The sequence below is a fragment of the Trematomus bernacchii genome, unplaced genomic scaffold (genome assembly GCF_902827165.1).
Source record: "Trematomus bernacchii unplaced genomic scaffold, fTreBer1.1, whole genome shotgun sequence".
Classification (NCBI taxonomy): domain Eukaryota; kingdom Metazoa; phylum Chordata; class Actinopteri; order Perciformes; family Nototheniidae; genus Trematomus; species Trematomus bernacchii.
Genome location: NW_022987582.1, coordinates 2,437,677 through 2,455,462, shown reverse-complemented (window position 1 = coordinate 2,455,462; position 17,786 = coordinate 2,437,677). Strand labels below are relative to the sequence as shown.

At 37.8% G+C, this 17,786-nt stretch overlaps 4 protein-coding genes across 5 annotated transcripts; all 4 read right to left on the bottom strand.

Moving 5' to 3' along the window:
• Positions 1–1,131: 1,131 nt before the first annotated feature.
• LOC117480267 (SPRY domain-containing SOCS box protein 1) lies at positions 1,132–4,657 on the bottom strand. Its single transcript, XM_034127536.1, has 3 exons — positions 4,190–4,657; positions 1,997–2,772; positions 1,132–1,411 (listed from the first exon to the last, which is right to left on the bottom strand). Exons 1-3 carry the CDS (start codon positions 4,243–4,245, stop codon positions 1,281–1,283), a joined length of 963 nt encoding a protein of 320 aa, XP_033983427.1. The 5' UTR covers positions 4,246–4,657; the 3' UTR covers positions 1,132–1,280.
• Positions 4,658–5,562: 905 nt separating this feature from the next.
• LOC117480269 (H-2 class II histocompatibility antigen, E-S beta chain-like) lies at positions 5,563–9,713 on the bottom strand. Its single transcript, XM_034127539.1, has 5 exons — positions 9,621–9,713; positions 9,223–9,483; positions 6,950–7,240; positions 6,734–6,850; positions 5,563–6,016 (listed from the first exon to the last, which is right to left on the bottom strand). Exons 1-5 carry the CDS (start codon positions 9,676–9,678, stop codon positions 5,985–5,987), a joined length of 759 nt encoding a protein of 252 aa, XP_033983430.1. The 5' UTR covers positions 9,679–9,713; the 3' UTR covers positions 5,563–5,984.
• A 658-nt stretch (positions 9,714–10,371) lies between these two features.
• LOC117480268 (H-2 class II histocompatibility antigen, A-U alpha chain-like) lies at positions 10,372–13,189 on the bottom strand. 2 transcript variants are annotated; one of them, XM_034127537.1, is made up of 7 exons: positions 13,052–13,189; positions 12,682–12,747; positions 12,083–12,133; positions 11,842–11,971; positions 11,419–11,682; positions 11,045–11,332; positions 10,372–10,939 (listed from the first exon to the last, which is right to left on the bottom strand). In XM_034127537.1, exons 2-7 carry the CDS (start codon positions 12,709–12,711, stop codon positions 10,818–10,820), a joined length of 885 nt encoding a protein of 294 aa, XP_033983428.1. In that variant the 5' UTR covers positions 12,712–12,747; positions 13,052–13,189; the 3' UTR covers positions 10,372–10,817. The 2 variants fall into 2 exon arrangements, with proteins under 2 accessions (XP_033983428.1, XP_033983429.1); XM_034127538.1 differs by having other exon boundaries at positions 11,051–11,332; positions 13,052–13,188.
• Positions 13,190–13,953: 764 nt separating this feature from the next.
• LOC117480270 (H-2 class II histocompatibility antigen, A-U alpha chain-like) lies at positions 13,954–16,058 on the bottom strand. The gene is made up of 4 exons (XM_034127540.1): positions 15,845–16,058; positions 15,421–15,684; positions 15,053–15,334; positions 13,954–14,941 (listed from the first exon to the last, which is right to left on the bottom strand). The coding sequence occupies exons 1-4, from the start codon at positions 15,924–15,926 to the stop codon at positions 14,820–14,822; spliced, it is 750 nt and encodes a 249-aa protein (XP_033983431.1). The 5' UTR covers positions 15,927–16,058; the 3' UTR covers positions 13,954–14,819.
• Positions 16,059–17,786: the final 1,728 nt, after the last annotated feature.

Sequence of the window (17,786 nt, the reverse complement as noted above, 5' to 3'; positions counted from 1 at the left end):
GTCGCTTTGGATAAAAGCATCAGCTAAATTAAATGTAATGTAATGTTATAAATAAAAAGTACATTTATATTTATGGGCATCGTAGCAGCTGAGCTGGCTGTCAGGCTTTTGTATATTAATTCAGAGATTTAAGATTTTCATGGTTTTCCAGTGTTTATGTGAAATTGTAAACTTACAATGGCGTTTGTTAGCAACCAGAAAATGACAACAGATGAGAATGCTGCGTGGGGTCTGGGTGCCGTGTTGGCGGGACGTTGCCAGGCTCGCTGCTCCGCCCTTTGAGGCTCGAGGAGCGGACAGTGTGAGCTGGATTACTGGTGTCGTTTCCTGGTTGCTGCGTGGGGTCTGCGAGACAGCGAGGCACCGCGGAACTCAGCCTGAGCACACACTCTCACAGCCTGCGGAGATCCGCGGAGCCGTGGCTGAGAAAAGATAAGGCTGAGTGAGTGCGTGTTTGACGTCACTATGACCGTTAAGTCACTATGACCGTTACGTCACTATGACCGTTACGTCACTGTACCCAGGAAGAAAACAATGGAAAAAGAGAAATCTCCAACGAGGCGTTCTGGGGCAGCATAGACACGTATTTTCTGTGTTAGAGTTGTACTCGCTACAGGGTGTACTTTGAGGGTTTGTGACTTTGCAGACCGTTTACATGCAGAAAAAGCTACATAAAACACAAGGGGACGGGTAATAACCGGAAAAGCATGTCATGGGACCTTTAACAGTGAATAAAATAATAAACTAACATCTAGCATCATTAGTGTGTTTGATGTATCTCAAATGTACTGGTGTCGATACAATTGTATTATCAGTACCATTTTCTATCATCTCTTCCACCTGTATGATCCACCAAGCAGGTTTTCAGTCAGTGAAAGCAGAATTATATTCATGATTAATGCAGGGGAAGGTTTTCGGTCGCTTAATGTTTGTTGGACCCTCATTACTGCAGTTTCTTCATAATAACAATGAAGATTTCTTCTTATTACTGAATGTGATTGATTTTTTCTAAAAGAGGGAAAATTCCATACCACAAAACAACACAAAATGGAAAAGGATTGAAACTGTAAAAAAGCAATTATGACAATGACAATGTCAAATTTATTTTATATGAAAAAGTAACATCTGCAAGAAAATCCTCACAATATATTCAATTGTAATAAATAAAATAAATAATAAATACGTTTTTCTGGCTGTAATACGAGTGGAACATATTGGAACATTAAAGTGACTGACCAAATGTTTCATATTGTTTGTGTTTGTTCATGTACAAGTATACATTATTGATTAGAAAGCAGGTAGTGCTGGAGACGAGGCGGTAGAGGAAGTTTGTTCATTTCATTCTGCCTCTTTTGCCCTAAATACTGACGAATTGACAGTCCACATAAAGCCATCAGAGCAGGGGGATCACCTGGGAAAGAGAGAGCAAAAAAAAAGTAGTTTAGGTGTTTTGTTTAAAGTTCTAACTAAAGCAGATCTTTGTAAATTGGGCGGCTGTGGCTAAGTGGATAGAGTGCTGGACTTCGAATCAGGGGGTAGCAAGTTCGAGTCCCACTGCAGTCAGCATGTCGTTGTGTCCCTGGGCAAGACACTTCACCCCAAATTGCTCCTGTGGGGATTGTCCACAGTACTGAATGTATGTAAGTCACTTTGGATAAAAGCGTCTAACAAATGACATGTAATGTAATGTAAATTGAAACTTGTTTGCACTGTTGACTGTTTACATAAGAATGCATCAACATAACTTCTGCTACTTATCCTATGTGCAATACTGTTGTATTCTATAATAATCACTCACACACACACACATCCTTTTCCTTATCCTTATTTTTATGCTACAATGTTGGATAGATGTTGTCACTTATCCTACTTTTACACACATTCCCCTTTTTCATATATGTATGTTGTGTCATCCCATTTTATCCTACATGTTATTGTCATAAAAAATGTTCTGACTAGTGGCTAATAGAGTTAAGCTGAAAGCTGCGCTACTCACGTGTGGCACCGTTCAGGTATCGTAGTCGTATTCTGGCTCCACCTCTCACGCTGCTCACGGCTGGAAACAGCTCTACTCCACGAGGAAGGTCTTTGAAAGCTTCGCCGAGGAAGCTGCCATCAACAACAAATCCCAGAGTCCCTGCATCGGCGTCAAGCACCAGCAGGACACGCTCAGGGATGGGTAGAAGAGTCTGTGCCATCTTTTTGTGTGACGAAGTGGAAGACATTGTCCTAAAATCCTCCACGGCCTCAGGGTGGAACCGCTTCCGCTTCCTCTTCCCTGGGTAGAGGTCCAGACTCTGTCCAGCATGCCAGAGCTGATTGGTTTTGAGTTCCCAGCCCCAGGACTGTGGATCCCGGCCAATCAGCACGTCGTACCCCGGGGCCCTCAGAGGGCAGCTCTGCCTGGAGATGCCGATGACAGCATGACTCCCTCTCTTGTTGGGACTCCACAGCACTTCCCAGACATGAAGCCCACTCTTCACCCCCATCTCCGCCCTCACCCCGTCAGTGCTCAGCTCAACAGGTGAACGTGTCACTTCCTGTTTGCAGGCAGACAGCAGGAAGGAAGGAGAGCAGTGGGTTGAGCTCCAGCGTGAGCGGCTGTCTCCTGGAGCAACTGGAGAGGAGTTCAGAGTGACGGCGAGGCGAGAGGATATGGAGACAGCCAGCGGAGGGAAAGCTGATGAAGAGGAGGGAGGGCTGTCGTCTGCCCTGCTGTACAGCCACACTGACAGTGAGACACCCATCGGTACAAACAGCCTCAGAGAAGAGCTGTGGAGGAGACAGACAGAAACAAAATGTAGTTTAAACACTGGAAACAATTATTTACTTAGTTCAGTTAACAGTTTGTTTTTGGGTAAGTGCCTAGAAAGATTAAAGCTCCATGTTCCTAAATGATAAATGTTATTCACCTTGTAGCCGTATAGTGGTGGATTATAAATAGTACATTAACTGAGAAAATGTAAATGAGTAAATGAAGTACTTTAGCACACATCCTAGGTACTTGTACTTTACTTCAGTATGTGCCTTTTATGCAACTTTATACTTTTTCTCCACTACATCTTAGAGGTTAATACTGTACTTGTTAGCCTAGTTCCACTAAATGTATCTAACAACTTTTTAGATTACAGTTTTTCCGGGGATCAGCTGGAAAATGAATCATCACAAAGCTGAAAACAGGGCCCTTGTGCTGAGCTCATGAAAAGTTTGTTCAATAGATACTCTGTCAGAGTTATACAGATGTTATACTATTGTTTAATTATAACTGATGCATTGTCATGTATTACCTTAACATTGCTGTTGGCCCAGGCTAAACTAATTCTAGAAATGGTATGTTGGTGCTGTAATTTACTTATTTTGCATTAAACGTGTATCAAATTTAGCATTTCCATAACAGGTAGAGCATAAATTGGCCGTTGAAATAAAATACTCCTTTATATAAATAACCTGAATGTTGTCCTGAAGAACTGAAAGCAAATGTAGCCAACGTTCAAACACTGTGAGGAAGGCAAGAATGAATAAGAAAGAAAAAAGGTAGGAATCAAAATTGGTAGATTATCAACGTAATGTGAAAAATCTGCACACAGTTAAAGAATAATCTGATTATTTCACCTGTTAAAGCAAGTCAGCAGAGGTGGGAAGTACATTTTACAAGTACTATGCTTGAGTACAATTTTGAGATACTTGTACTTGAGTATTTTCCATTTTATGCTACTTTGTACTCCACTACAATTCAGAGGTAAATTGTGTACTTTTACTCCAATACATTTATGTGTACCTTTAGTTACTGATTTGGATTAATGATGTGATATAAAATCAACACTTAAATAAGACGTTAGTTACACCTGGACGTAAACTCACAAGTTACCCTGCAGTAAATAAAGTAATTTAAATAAGATCCACCTTTACCAGCTTTGTAACACATGAATGAATCAATAATTATAATCAAAACATATAATATATATTATTTTGAAATGTATGATTTGCATAAAAAGTAGCCTACCTTTACTTTTGGTACTTTAAGTATATTTTGATCCTAATACTTTTATTATTTTACCTGAGTAACATTTTGAATGCAGGACTTACTTGCAAGTTGCAGATGTTGTACTCTGGTACAACATCTGGGTACTTTTCCCACGTCTGCAAGTCAGCAAAAACAGACAGTGACCTATAAGTCTTAAAATCTTACCAGTTGTGTTTCTGAGTGCTTCCCTCTGGTCGGTAGCGCAGGCTGTGTGCAGACATCCTCTGTCTGTGTGTGTTTATACCAGTCTCTTATCAAGCATGTCTGCGTCTTATCGCGGCTCGGTAACGTAACCGCTCCGGTGTTTTGCTGATGTTTTCTGGGACGACCTCCGAGCAGGGAACAGCACAGTCCATCACTGCAGACTGACGCCACTGCAGCCTCAAGGACAAGACATCCCATGACTGGTGTGAACTGAAAGGAAACCGGAGATATAGCATGATAGCCTACGTAGGCTACAGTTTATGTAACAATGTAGATAACGAGCTATCATCATTTTACGTCAAATGGTACCCTCTTTTTCCATATTTTTCTTTTATCGCGTTCTGTAATGAATGTAAACATAAGCGGCGAAACATAAGAATAGGATTAAACTCGGGCTTTTAAATAATAAGAAGATGAAAATAAAATAGATCCCAAATCGACTCATTATTCCTCAGAGCGCATGCGCATAAAGAGAGAATTGTGACGTGGAGATTTTAAGCCCAGAATGTTGTTTTACAGACAACAGGTTTGTTAGTCGTACAAAATAGGTAGGATAAGTATTCAGATCGTGTACTTAAGTAAAAGTAGAAATACCAGAGTGTAGGAATACTCTGTTCGAAATAAAAGTCCTGCATTTGAAATGTAATTCAAGTAACAGTACAAAAGTATTAGCATTCAAATATAATAATATAATAATAATGATACATGGGATTTGTATAGCGCTTTTCCTAATGCTCACAGACGCTTATACACTTACACTTAAAGTACTAAAAGCAAAAGTACTCATTATGCAAATTGGCCCATTTCAGAATAATATATTACATATTTTGATTTTAGTTATTGATGCATTAATGTGTTATCAAAGCTGGTAAAGGTGCAGCTAACTTGAATTACTTTGTATAGTGCAGGTGTCACTAAAGTAGCCTATTATTTAAGTGATGTTCACAATTCTGCAAAATAACCAAATATATTTAATAAATGTAGTGGAGTAAAAGTATATGATTTAACTCTGAATTGTAGTTGGGTAGAAATACAGCATCAATTTGAACTCAAGTAATATACAAGTCTATCAGAATTGTACTTAAGTACAGTGAGTAAATCCACTTACTAATTACTTTACACTGCTGGAGATCATAGATAGAAACAGAGCTTGATATTTTTCTCATGTGTTTGTATGTATATCTATGGCTTTAATGCCAGTTTGTTCTGCAAAATGTTGTATTTTGAGCTTCAGGGCCAACTTACTACTCTAAAAATATCAGATGTTGGTATTTTGTCCACCGTGGAGGCATGTCTGGAAAAGTTTGTCTTCAAGAAATAATAAAGTACAGATGTTCTCTTTTGGTTAAAGATTTATTTAGTTTTTAAAGCAAAACACAGGAAAAATGATTTATAGAGCATACATGAATCAGACAATATATGACTGATTGTATATAATCATTCAGTACAAAAAGGTTATCAGATCAGATTGTGGCCTGGCCCATTAACATGCCTTGGCTTACAAAACAACATTTGTAAAAGCCAGAACTACAGTTTTGTGTATAGATTTTTTATGTATAAAAGAAAAGGTCATTTAATTTAATTCATAATACAAAATTAAAAATGCACTGTCTTTTCACATTCTTTTTGCTCATCACCTGAACTCCTTATTTCAGGGTTCATTCAAACCTTTTCATTCTTAAAGGAGCCCACATAAATGTGAACTGTAAAAGTATAGATTTGAAAACATTTCCTCCAAGTTCAATGCAAGGTTGCTTTAAATAGAATTAGTTGGCACCAACTCTCGTCCTAGAATAAGAAACAAAAAGAAAAACAAAGTCACACATACTTGTAGTTGAGTTTGAGTCCCACTAATGTTGTTTTAAGCAAAGCCTTAGAGGCTCATGTCAAAACTTAAAATGCTACTTTAACTCTTATTGATTTTGGATGTGACAAATAAATCACTGGTTGTGTTGCTTTTTGTTATCTAAAGAATGAAACAATAGATCTTTTGACAAAATTATTAACAGAGAGTCTATGACTTCAGACAACAGTGATACAATCTTTAAACAGTTTCATCAAAAGCAGACTGTCACGATTGAAAGCAGAGCAAGGTGGACCCAAAAGCACGACGCACAAGGTTTGAAAAGCAAAAAAACTTTAATTTCAGGTAAGCAGGGTAAGACAAAGAAAAATAAGTTGAAAATCTCTAAATACAAAAACAGAACAAACCTCACAATTGAACAATGAACAGGATCTGACAACAACTGACAACAAACCAGACCTTAAATACATGCAAGACTAATCACAAGGACAGGACACAAGAGGGAAGGCAAAACAGAAAGGTAATCAAACAGGAGGGAAAACACAGGGACAAGCCGTAAAAACAAACGTAGCCTCAAACGTAACTCAGGGGGTGACCAAAATAAAACAGGAAACCAGACAGTTTGTGACAGACTGTATGTTTGTGTCTTGATAGTCTTGAGATAAGATGGTAGAATTTGGTAAAGTGTATGTGTCTCTCACCATAAGTTTTCTTCTTGTAGTAAATCAGCCCAGCAACAAAAAACACCAGACCCAGCAGCAGCCCCGCTGTCCCGACAGCAATCTTGTTGTTCTCTGACTCTCGGTCAGTTCTCGGATCTGAAAACACATTTAGCACAAATTATTCTACTATAACTCTAATCAATACAAATGTGGCTTGATAACATTTAACTCAAAACAAGCTGTCACTTTTCCTACCCCACTCGCAAAGCTTGGGCTTCATGAAGTGGGCGTGCTCCACCATGCAGGTGATTTTCTCTCCAGGTACAGGTGTGAACTCCAGGTAGGAGTGGATCTGATAATGCCAATCCCCATTGGACAGTTTCTCAGTGGACGTCACATCAGATGTCACCTCCTTTCCGTTCCTCAGCCAAGTCACTCGGATTGGTTTGGGAAAGAAGTAGTGCACACTGCAGACGAGCATGCCTGGGTGTCGGCTGCTCGCTGCTTCCACTGACCTTACCCTGACAGAGGGCTCCAAATGGAGGTCAATAGACGAAACAAATTGGCATGAAACAACAACTCTTCAATGTTTGCACAAGTAATTCTCTGGATATATTTTGTTTAAAACAAAATATTACAGTGGGTATATTTAGTATTTTCTATGTACTTTTCACAGAAATATGATTAAAAGTCTGTTACTTAAAGGGGACCTATCATGCAAAATGCACTTTTGTACGTCTTTTATACATGAATATGTGTCCCCGGTGTTCCAGGGAACTCACCAAGTGTCAGAAAACACAACCCTCTCTATTTTCCTCCATACCCAAATCTCTAAAAAAAGGGGCTGCAACGGATCTGATCAAAACTGATCCAGATTTGAACACTGTCCTGACGTCAGGACGGTGGCGCTACGGCTATTGGGCCAACTCTCCACCTATCAGGGGAATGTTGGGTTGGGCCACGGCCGGCCATTGCCGCTCGAAAGCGCTGGAGACGCTGTAGTACATATGCCAGGCCTGTAAGTGGCGCTGTAGTCTGCCACAAAAGCAGCGAAGAAGACTTCCCGCGCATGGTTGCCATGGTTCCCCTTCTGTTTATTCTCCGCTGTGGCTTTTTTTCTCCCTCCCCGAGGCAAGCGTTTGCTCCCGCTGCTGTAATTCAATGCAATCCCTCCCCGTCGAGGCAAGCACTGTAATGGCGCATTTCCACTACACGGCCTCGCTCGGCCTCGCTCGGTATGGCTAGGCCTCGTTAGGACTGGCTCACTTTATGGCGCATTTCCATTACAGTTTAGGAACTGGGGTAGTATCTATAGTAACGCAGTGTAGGCGGAGCCGTGACGTCATCTTCAATGAGAACCCCAGAAAAACAACACAGCCGTTAGCTGTTAGCACTCAGAGCTCACAGCTCCTCATATATGTTCAGAAACTAGACAAAAGTTAAACAAGTACAAACCACAGACTGCCTGTGTCATGGCGAATACAGTCGCTGCTTTATTTATGTCTGTATAGGCCGTTGTTGTGAGTGTGGACGGTCGGAGCATATACTGCGTTAGCTTAGCCAATCTCCATTTAGAAAACACGCATTTTAAAAGGTTTTTCGCCTGCCATCTGTCTGCAGACTTGTCAAAGCATTAATTCATGGTTTTTACTAACCGGTATCAGTATGTTGTTACTTCGGCATCATTTTGAAACGTGTATTACAATTAAATCACGGTCAAATATGTCCATCTTGTTGTAGTTGTAGCCCCCTTGCCAGCGATTCTCTCTCTAGTTTAGCATACTCAGCCCGACTCAGCCTCGTTGTCTCTGGCCCTAGACCCACGATTTTATGAGGCCAGAAAAAACTGTGAATTAGGACCCGCCGGCCGGTACTAGGCCAAGTGGAAACGCAACCAAAAACGGGCCGCTGACGTCACAGCCCTCTTAAACCGTGCTCCGCGCTGTAGTGGAAACGCGCCATAATTCTCTCCGGTTAGTCCACCAGCAGATGACAAACACCCACCTCTCCGCCTCTTCCAAGGAACGAGGGGACCGTGCGGCAGAGTTTCAGTTAGGTTTTCTTTCGCCGGTCAAGATGTCCGTTAAAGTTTAAATCTTCCAGACAAAATTAGAAAAGTGCCGGTCAAAGGTCTTCTTTGTTATTTATTGAGCTTTAAAACAAATGAATAACGACTCTATAGGCCTATAATAATATATATAGATCTATTTTTCTCCCCCTCTTCTGACTTGATCAGAGCACGCTCCCCTCTCCTGCAGGGGGGCGTGGTCAGCTGCAGCTCACAGAATCAGCCCCCTGCAAAAACAGGGCTGGAGAACAGCAAATAGAGCGAAATGAGGCATGGCTAAAATGCATGATCTGTTTGGTATTTTGAAAACAGAAACGTATAAATATACCTTATATAGGTATGGCCCTACAATATATCATTTAAATATAGCATGATAGGTGTCCTTTAAACCCCATAATTACGAAATAATTATGCAATATGTAATTTAAAGCATTAACAGAGTTTCAATACACACAATCACCTGGTTTTAAAAATACATCAAAAAACAATGCGATGTGGTTCTTGCATTTCAGTTCATTTTTTTTTTCTTCTTTTATAAATTTTGGATTTTTGTTGAGGCCTTCTGCAATCTCTTTTGTTTTCTCTGTGTAGCCGGTATACTTCCCCAAAGTGCTGTTGTATTGGATTTGTAGCACTTTATTGAAGAAGATTTGTTCCAAATAAACAACGTCATCAGGTGAAGTAAACTGGCAGTGGAGCAAACCATGACCAAAAAGAGCATCTGTAACACAAAGCCAACAAGTATTACGAAAATGTAGAATAAAGCATTGCACACCCCAATAATATGCCACAGATGTTAATGTACTGTATGTTGTAGCAACTAGAAAAGTAAATGTCAGCTATTTTAATGTAACTCACCAGCTCTTGAAAAAAAAAGGATCAGAAACAGCAGTGAAAACGAGCACTTCATACCCATGTTGAGAGAAGTGAAAATGTAAGAGCCGACGGGTATCAATGTAGAACTAAAACATGAGGAAGTTAGGCAGATTGCTCGACCACATTTTTTTTAAACAGGTGTGGTACAAAGGGTGTGTGACGCATTGCATTGGCCTTTTTATGTCACACAAGTCTGTTTCAGAATAACAAACTTGAATTTGGCCTCTTCGCTTTGGCACCTCTCTATAATGCATGTGCATGTGTGCACCTTTACCTGTATTGTAATGCATGTGTGTATTTGTACTGTGTGTGTGTATTCAAAAATAAATAACATCTGAATTTCCCCCTAGGCTGATCCATAAAGGTTCATGTTAATCTTAAATGATGTATAGGAGCATGAGTTTTAATCTTAGTTTAAACTACCTTTACACCTTGCATATTGTTTTTGTGTCAATTAAATGTTACCGTCAGAATGTGGAGTAAACAATATAATAGGCAATATTTGCCTCTGAAATGTAGTACTTAAAGTTGTATCAGTTCACACAGTTTTTGTATTAATGCACCTCAAAACAACTTAATGCAGTTTATCACAATGTTTTTGTTTTATTAGAGAAAATAAATATCTTATTCTTAAAGTTACAAACAGCAGGTAACCATACTGACAGCATGTCACATGGTAATGTTTGAATAACCAACAATGTAATAAGAAGGCAAAAAGAGAAAAAACAAGAAATGAATCATAAAGAAATGTAATTTATTCAGACCAGCAGCTTGTTTTGAATCTGAAACAACAACAAAAACACTTGTTGACATTCAGTGATATCATGTACACATATATCTCTCTATTTAAAGTGTGTTGTTAGCCAACCAACAACAGCTATTGGTCATACCAGACACAGTGAGGCTTTCTCTTATTGCTCATGAATTCAGTATGAGGAAGTCTGTTGTATCACCTTTCAAAAGTGAGAAAGTCTCTCTTCAAAGTTAAATATAATCTGGCATATGTACAGTGTATTCAAATATGTAAATGACACCCACAGTTCATGAACTCTATTGCTTCTTTGTGTGTGTTGAGGACATTTTACAGCAGGAAATGCTACACTGCTAGATTATCATTTGTATGTAATGTATAGTATGTGTAATCATAATTTTATGTGTAATCTCTCTAAAGCAGAGAAATTAGTGTCCATGGTGTCCCTTAACCATTAAAAATGTTCCGGCTGCGACTCCCAACAAGCCCAGAGTCAGGCCCACTCCACAGTAAACATCTGCTCCCAGACTGCGATGACTGATGACAGGTTCTGTAGGGGAGCGTGACATAAAATGTACCGTTAGAGACACAAATAAGTATTTCAGAGAAAATAATGGTATTGTTTTGATATTTAGGTGGCTTCATTGGATATTGCCATCACCCCAGATTGTTGTTTGAGGCATGTCCAGGGCTGAGTGCTCCACAGTGCAGCTGTAAATGTCCCCCTCCCTCGGTGTGAACGTCAGGGTAGAAAACTGGTGGAAGGTTTGATCTTTATTGGGGAAATATCGGCTGAGTGACACCCCCTCTGACACCTGAACACCATTCCTGGTCCACATGACTCTGACCTCAGGTGGGTAGAAATTATTCACAAAGCAGATGAGGCTGTTTTCACGTCCAAACTCAACTTCTTCTGCAGGGTAGAGGACGCTCTCAGGGGGGTCTTTAGGGGTCAAAAGATAGTTTAAAACCTTCATCAGAATCTAAACAATCATGTCACTACAGAGACAAATGTTGAGATTAACTTACCTTTTTCTTCTGGGGGATTTTTAACCTCAATTTTGAAGTATTGAAGCAATGCTGCACACATCTTCTTGCCTTTATTAGCATTAGTGAATACATTCATATGATCAAACATTTTGCTTGGATCATCCACAAAAATTCTGGGCACAGTGTAAACTATATCAGATTTGTCAAAATCCATGTACACCATCTCCTCAGAATCTAATTCAAAATGTACTTCAGATGTCCCGTTTTCAAAGCAGCCAACAACATAGATAGTGTCATGAGGAACTGAAAAACAACAAAAAGGGAAATGAGGACAATTACAGAAATATTGATATAGACATCTAATTGTGAATAAATACAGCATTTGGTTTGTGTCTGTCTTTCTTGCATTCTCTACAGAAGTGAGCAATATAATAAAGTAATAAGTCTGAAACTCATTCTTACTTTGTGAAAAGGCACAGAAGCTGTTGATCATCAGGAGTATGAGAGCTGAGCGCTTCATGTCTTGGCTGCAGATCTTCATCATTGCGACTCTCAGATGAAGAGATTGTGTGCAAAATAAAGAAATGGAAGACTGTAATTGAATCCTTGGTTAAACATGCATCAATGAATTCGGAAGCTATAGGAAGCACTGGTTATAGAGGTTCCTTGTTATTTTAATGTTGACGGGAAACAGCAGACTAACCTGTTTGGCAGGGAGGAGGTTCTTGGAATTTGTCAGGTTGTGATTCTCACTCTAGAATACAAAAACAAGTAAGTATGTTGTATGTGTATATAAATACATACAAACATACATATATAAATACATACATACATACATACATAAATACATACATACATACATACATACATACATACATACATACATACATACATACATACATACATACATACATACATACATACATACACACACATACATACATACATACATACATACATACATACATACATACATACATACATACATACATACATACATACATACATACATACATACATACATACATACATACATACATACATACACACACACACACACACATACATACATACATACATACATACATACATACATACATACATACATACAGACATACATACATACATACATACATACATACACACACACACACACACATACATACATACATACATACATACATACACATACATACATACATACATACATACATACATACATACATACATACATACATACATACATACATACATACATACATACATACATACATACAGTACATACAGTACATACATACATACATTTACTGTATAAGTATTCCTGATGTTCATTTCGTCTTAAATGTTTACTCAAAAACATCTGGAAAACTACATAAGGAAAAAGGCATGATTATGCAATCTGACAAAGCATAAACACATAGAATAAATGATTGTAGTAGAAGTAAAGTAGATGGCACTAGGACCAAAAAGAGCATCTATAAAATGAAGCCAACAATATTTTAAAAAATGTAGAAATTTGCATTCATTTATGTCCTTTTCTTTGTCTCTTCAATAATAAGCTGGATTCTCATTGTACGTTGTAGCAATGGTTTGGCTCTGTCTGTCTTACCATTGTTCTGTTTTTAAACACAAACTTAAAAGATAAATGAAGGTTTGATATAATGTTACTTACCAGCTCTTGAATAAAACAGCAGAATAAATAACAGTGAAAGGAAGCTTCTTATATTCATGGTGAAACCTGAGAAATGAGGAATTAAAATCGGGATGTAAAAGGATCTCGAACTAAAAGCACAAGGAAGTAAAGAAGAGTGATCAACAACATGTTTTCAATCAGGCGTGGAACAGAGGGTGTGTCCCACTTATCAAACAACTGCCTTCAATTTTACAGATGCTAACATGTGTTGGTGTGCTAGAAACCTTTATTTTGTCACTCTCATATAAATCGTTTGATCTCAGCACTTATATATGAACAGAGTCATTCTTAAAGCACTTTAATTAATCTAGAATGTAAACAGCTAAAGTCGACTTTATCATGCGTGGCATCTTTATGAGTACTGGACACACAGCATAGTTCACAATATACTCAGAGTTTCTAAATTCCCAAGAAGACACCAGGAAGCACAAAGTATCCATTCATATTTTGTAAACTTACAAGTGTTTATATGGTACATTTTCTCTTTTTGCCAGTGGTGGAAGACGTTCAGATAATACAACACTACAAAGCCCCGCCATTACAAGTCCTGCATATAAAATGTTGCTTGAGCATAAGAAAAATGTACTTCAATAATCAAAGGTAAAAGTATCCGATATGCATGAGAATGGGCCAAGAAATCTATTATGTTAATGTATATACTGTTATTGTATTTTTATATTAATTATAGTCCAATACATTTTGATTTGGTCTTTTATGAAGTAGAATTTAAACTCCTTAAATACTGTTTTTGTTGGTGAAATGTAACCGTATAGTAAATACTAACCAAGGCTGTTGGATAAATATAGTGGAGTCAAGATTACAATATTTGCCTGTGAAATGTTGTACTTGAAGTTGTACTGAAGTATAAAACTGGAGAAATGTAACAGTTCACATAGTTTTTTACTGAAGAAACAACGATTACAGGCAACCATCATGTCTGTTTTTGACGATGGAGTAATAGGGCGGCACTCAAAAGCAACAAAAAGAGAAAAACATTTTCAAAATGTTAAATACTTAAAAGGTTTTCTGCAAAACAGCCCAAGTACATCACTTCACATACTTTTCTTCTGTATTCATGGTGCTCACAAAGAGATCTCAATAGGATTACCTGATTACATTTTTAAAAAGTAGGCGTGTTATTTAAACTTCAATAATATTTTAACATATATCAAAGTTACAGATAGCAGTGCACTCTACAGACAGCATGTTACATGGTAATGTTTTTAATAAACAATGTAATTACAAAGATGGCAATAAATGAATTATAAAGAACTTAAACTCAAAGCTTCATTCAGACCATTTAACGAATAAATGGAGTCCACTTGTTGACATTCAGTAACATCATATATACATATACCAATTTAAAGTTAGCTGTTAGCCACTGCTCATACCCTTTATATTATTTGTTAATGATTTAAACATGTGTGTTTTTTACAGGAAGACTGCTGTATTGTTTTTCAACAATAACATTGTCTCTAAAGTGAAATATAATCTGGCAAATGATACCATATCTATTAAACTGTATTGCTTCTTTGTGCATGTGAATGACATTTTATTTTAGCTTTATACATTTTCCAGAATTAACCTCTTTATTTTAGTCATTCTTGAATAAGACACAACAGGCCTGAAACGTATACATCTCTTAAAGCCAAATTTAGGTTGGGAAGACAATACATTTGATTATTGTTTGTATTTAATGTATGTGCAATCATCATCTTATGTGTGTTATCCCTCTAAAGCAGAGAAATTAGTGTCCATGGTGTCCCTTAACCATTAAAAATGTTCCGGCTGCGACCCCCAACATGCCCAGAGTCAGGCCCACTCCACAGTAAACATCTGCTCCCAGACTGCGATGACTGATGTCAGGTTCTGCACGGGAACGTGAGAAAAAATGTGTCATTACAGACAAATATAGGTAGTTTACAACAAATAATTGTATTGTTTTGATATTTAAGTGGCTTCATTGGATATTGCCATCACCCCAGATCGTTGTTTGAGGCATGTCCAGGGCTGAGTGCTCCACAGTGCAGCTGTAAATGTCCCCCTCCCTCGGTGTGAACGTCAGGGTAGAAAACTGGTGGAAGGTTTGATCTTTATTGGGGAAATATCGGCTGAGTGACACCCCCTCTGACACCTGAACACCATTCCTGGTCCACATGACTCTGACCTCAGGTGGGTAGAAATTATTCACAAAGCAGATGAGGCTGTTTTCACGTCCAAACTCAACTTCTTCTGCAGGGTAGAGGACGCTCTCAGGGGGGTCTTTAGGGGTCAAAAGATAGTTTAAAACCTTCACCAGAATCTAAACAATCATGTCACCACAGAGACAAATGTTGAGATTAACTTACCTTTTTCTTCTGGGGGATTTTTATCCTCAATTTTTAAGTATTGAAGCAATGCTACACACAGCTTCTTGTTTTTATTAGCATTAGTGAATACATTCATATGATCAAACATTTTGCTTGGATCATCCATAAAAATTCTGGGCACAGTGTAAACTATATCAGATTTGTCAAAATCTATGTACAACATCTCCTCAGAATCTAATTCAAAATGTACTTCAGATGTCCCGTTTTCAAAGCAGCCAACAACATAGATAGTCTCATGAGGAACTGAAAAACAACAGAAAGGGAAATGAGGACAATTACAGAAATATTGATATAGACATCTAATTGTGAATAAATACAGCATTTGGTTTGTGTCTGTCTTTCTTGCATTCTCTACAGAAGTGAGCAATATCATAAAGGTAATAAGTCTGAAACTCATTCTTACTTTGTGAAAAGGCACAGAAGCTGTTGATCATCAGGAGTATGAGAGCTGAGCGCTTCACGTCTTGGCTGCAGGTCTTCATCATTGCGACTCTCAGATGAAGAGATTGTGTGCAAAATAAAGAAATGGAAGATTGTAATTGAATCCTTGGTTAAACATGCATCAATGAACTCGGAAGCTATAGGAAGCACTGGTTATAGAGGTTCCTTGTTATTTTAATGTTGACGGGAAACAGCAGACTAACCTGTTTGGCAGGGAGGAGGTTCTCAAAACGTGGCATAGGTGAATGACAGTGTATATAAGCAGTACAAATAGCTTGGATATAATAAAATCACATAATGCTGTGATTCACAACACCGTTGAAATCATTTGTATGGGTAACATTGTTTTGCTAATAAGGCTAGGTGGTTGAGATAAATGACTACTTCACTCATAGACATACTAACAATGGGTCCAAAATGTTCTATTCGTATCATACAGGGAATGTATATTCCTTCTTTGATGTTTTCCAAAAAAGAAAACATTACATTACATGTTACTTGTTAGACGCTTTTATCCAAAGCGACTTACATACTCAATACTGTGGGCAATCCCCACAGGAGCAATTTGGGGTGAAGTGTCTTGCCCAGGGACACAACGACATGCTGACTGCAGTGGGGTTTAAACCTGTGCTCCCTTGATCCGAACACCAACGCTCTATCCACTGCGCCACACGCCTCCCAGAAAAGGCAGAAGAATGCAACCTGACAGAGTGAATTACATAAACAGGTATTTATTTAGAGATCTTAACCTATAATTATATATCTTGTATTACTATATTTCTCTGGCAGGTTTTTTTTCTTCAAATTTCACAAGTTTTAAGAAATCCCTAATATTGGGCTGCAGGTGGCGCTGAAGGTGTCTAAAAGGGGGCAGGAGGGGAGGCTGCCTGTTTTGTAGCATATTGATAAATACACACACTAATGAGTAAAGGGATTAGAGGTAAATTAAACACTGTTTGAATATTTTCACTCTATATCATTGTGTAAATAAATACAGCACTAGTTTCATACCTTTCTGACATAAAACCAGACTGTGAGCTAGTTAATTATAAAACTATGAATTAATATCTTCATTGTTCATTCATGATTTTTTCTCACACTTATTATATTTTAACATAGCTGCATCCAACTTTGTCATAGAGGTATAATCAACAAGGTTATTGTAAAAGCTTTCTTGGAAGACTTACATTTATAAAAGGTATATTATTAGCAATATTAGTTTATTCACATTGTGACGGGACCAACATTATACAGGCTTTTTTGGTATTTTTACACAAATTGATTTTAAAGTTATTGTTTTTAACACTCCATTTTAATTATTATTAATTGATGCATAAAGTTATATTTTGTACTTTTACAACATTTTGTCTGTTTTGGGATTTTGAAATCTCCACTTTAGCTGCACTTATACACCAAAGGCTCCAGTGTCATTCTTATTTATACTCAGGTTTGTTCACATCGATAGCATGAATTATATCTCTTTTTGTTTGAATATTTTCTGATTAATGGAGTAAAGATATTTCCACAGTTCCCTCGTTAGAAAACCTTTTTACTATTGTCAACTAAGTTAAACATGAATATTGAACCTGGCTTACTCCAATGTTCAGATTTCTGTTCAAATGTATGCACAAATTCCACATAGGCAGTTTTTAACAAGACTAAAGCTTATTTGCATGTTTTGACTTACACACTTGATATTATTATTCAACTACAATTTGCAGTGTATGCACGCACAACTTATACCCGCTCTGGTACCTGCACATACAGTTTTTATTGAACCCTGCTCACCGCTTTTTGTTATATATATATATATAATGAAAAAATTCCATAATTTGTATATTGTCTATTTAATATATATACTGTAAAAATATAGTCAAATATAACAGTATTTACATTGCAATAGA

Excerpts from the sequence above, each read along its gene's own strand:
- LOC117480268 (XM_034127537.1), bottom strand. The coding sequence starts at position 12,711 with ATGAACATCAGGAATACTTATACAGTAAAT. Across the intron at positions 11,972-12,082 it reads ACCTCCTCCCTGCCAAACAG|TCTTCCATTTCTTTATTTTG; the intron begins GTTAGTCTGCTG and ends ATTCAATTACAG. Across the intron at positions 11,333-11,418 it reads AAATCCCCCAGAAGAAAAAG|ACCCCCCTGAGAGCGTCCTC; the intron begins GTAAGTTAATCT and ends TGACCCCTAAAG.
- LOC117480270 (XM_034127540.1), bottom strand. The coding sequence starts at position 15,926 with ATGATGAAGACCTGCAGCCAAGACGTGAAGCGCTCAGCTCTCATACTC. Across the intron at positions 15,335-15,420 it reads AAATCCCCCAGAAGAAAAAG|ACCCCCCTGAGAGCGTCCTC; the intron begins GTAAGTTAATCT and ends TGACCCCTAAAG. Across the intron at positions 14,942-15,052 it reads GCCTCAAACAACGATCTGGG|AACCTGACATCAGTCATCGC; the intron begins GTGATGGCAATA and ends GTTCCCGTGCAG.
- LOC117480267 (XM_034127536.1), bottom strand. The coding sequence starts at position 4,245 with ATGTCTGCACACAGCCTGCGCTACCGACCAGAGGGAAGCACTCAGAAA. Across the intron at positions 2,773-4,189 it reads AGCACTCAGAAACACAACTG|CTCTTCTCTGAGGCTGTTTG; the intron begins GTAAGATTTTAA and ends TCTCCTCCACAG. Across the intron at positions 1,412-1,996 it reads ATACCTGAACGGTGCCACAC|GTGATCCCCCTGCTCTGATG; the intron begins GTGAGTAGCGCA and ends TCTCTTTCCCAG.
- LOC117480269 (XM_034127539.1), bottom strand. The coding sequence starts at position 9,678 with ATGGGTATGAAGTGCTCGTTTTCACTGCTGTTTCTGATCCTTTTTTTT. Across the intron at positions 9,484-9,620 it reads CCTTTTTTTTTCAAGAGCTG|ATGCTCTTTTTGGTCATGGT; the intron begins GTGAGTTACATT and ends TTTGTGTTACAG. Across the intron at positions 6,017-6,733 it reads CTACAAGAAGAAAACTTATG|GACGAGAGTTGGTGCCAACT; the intron begins GTGAGAGACACA and ends TTCTTATTCTAG.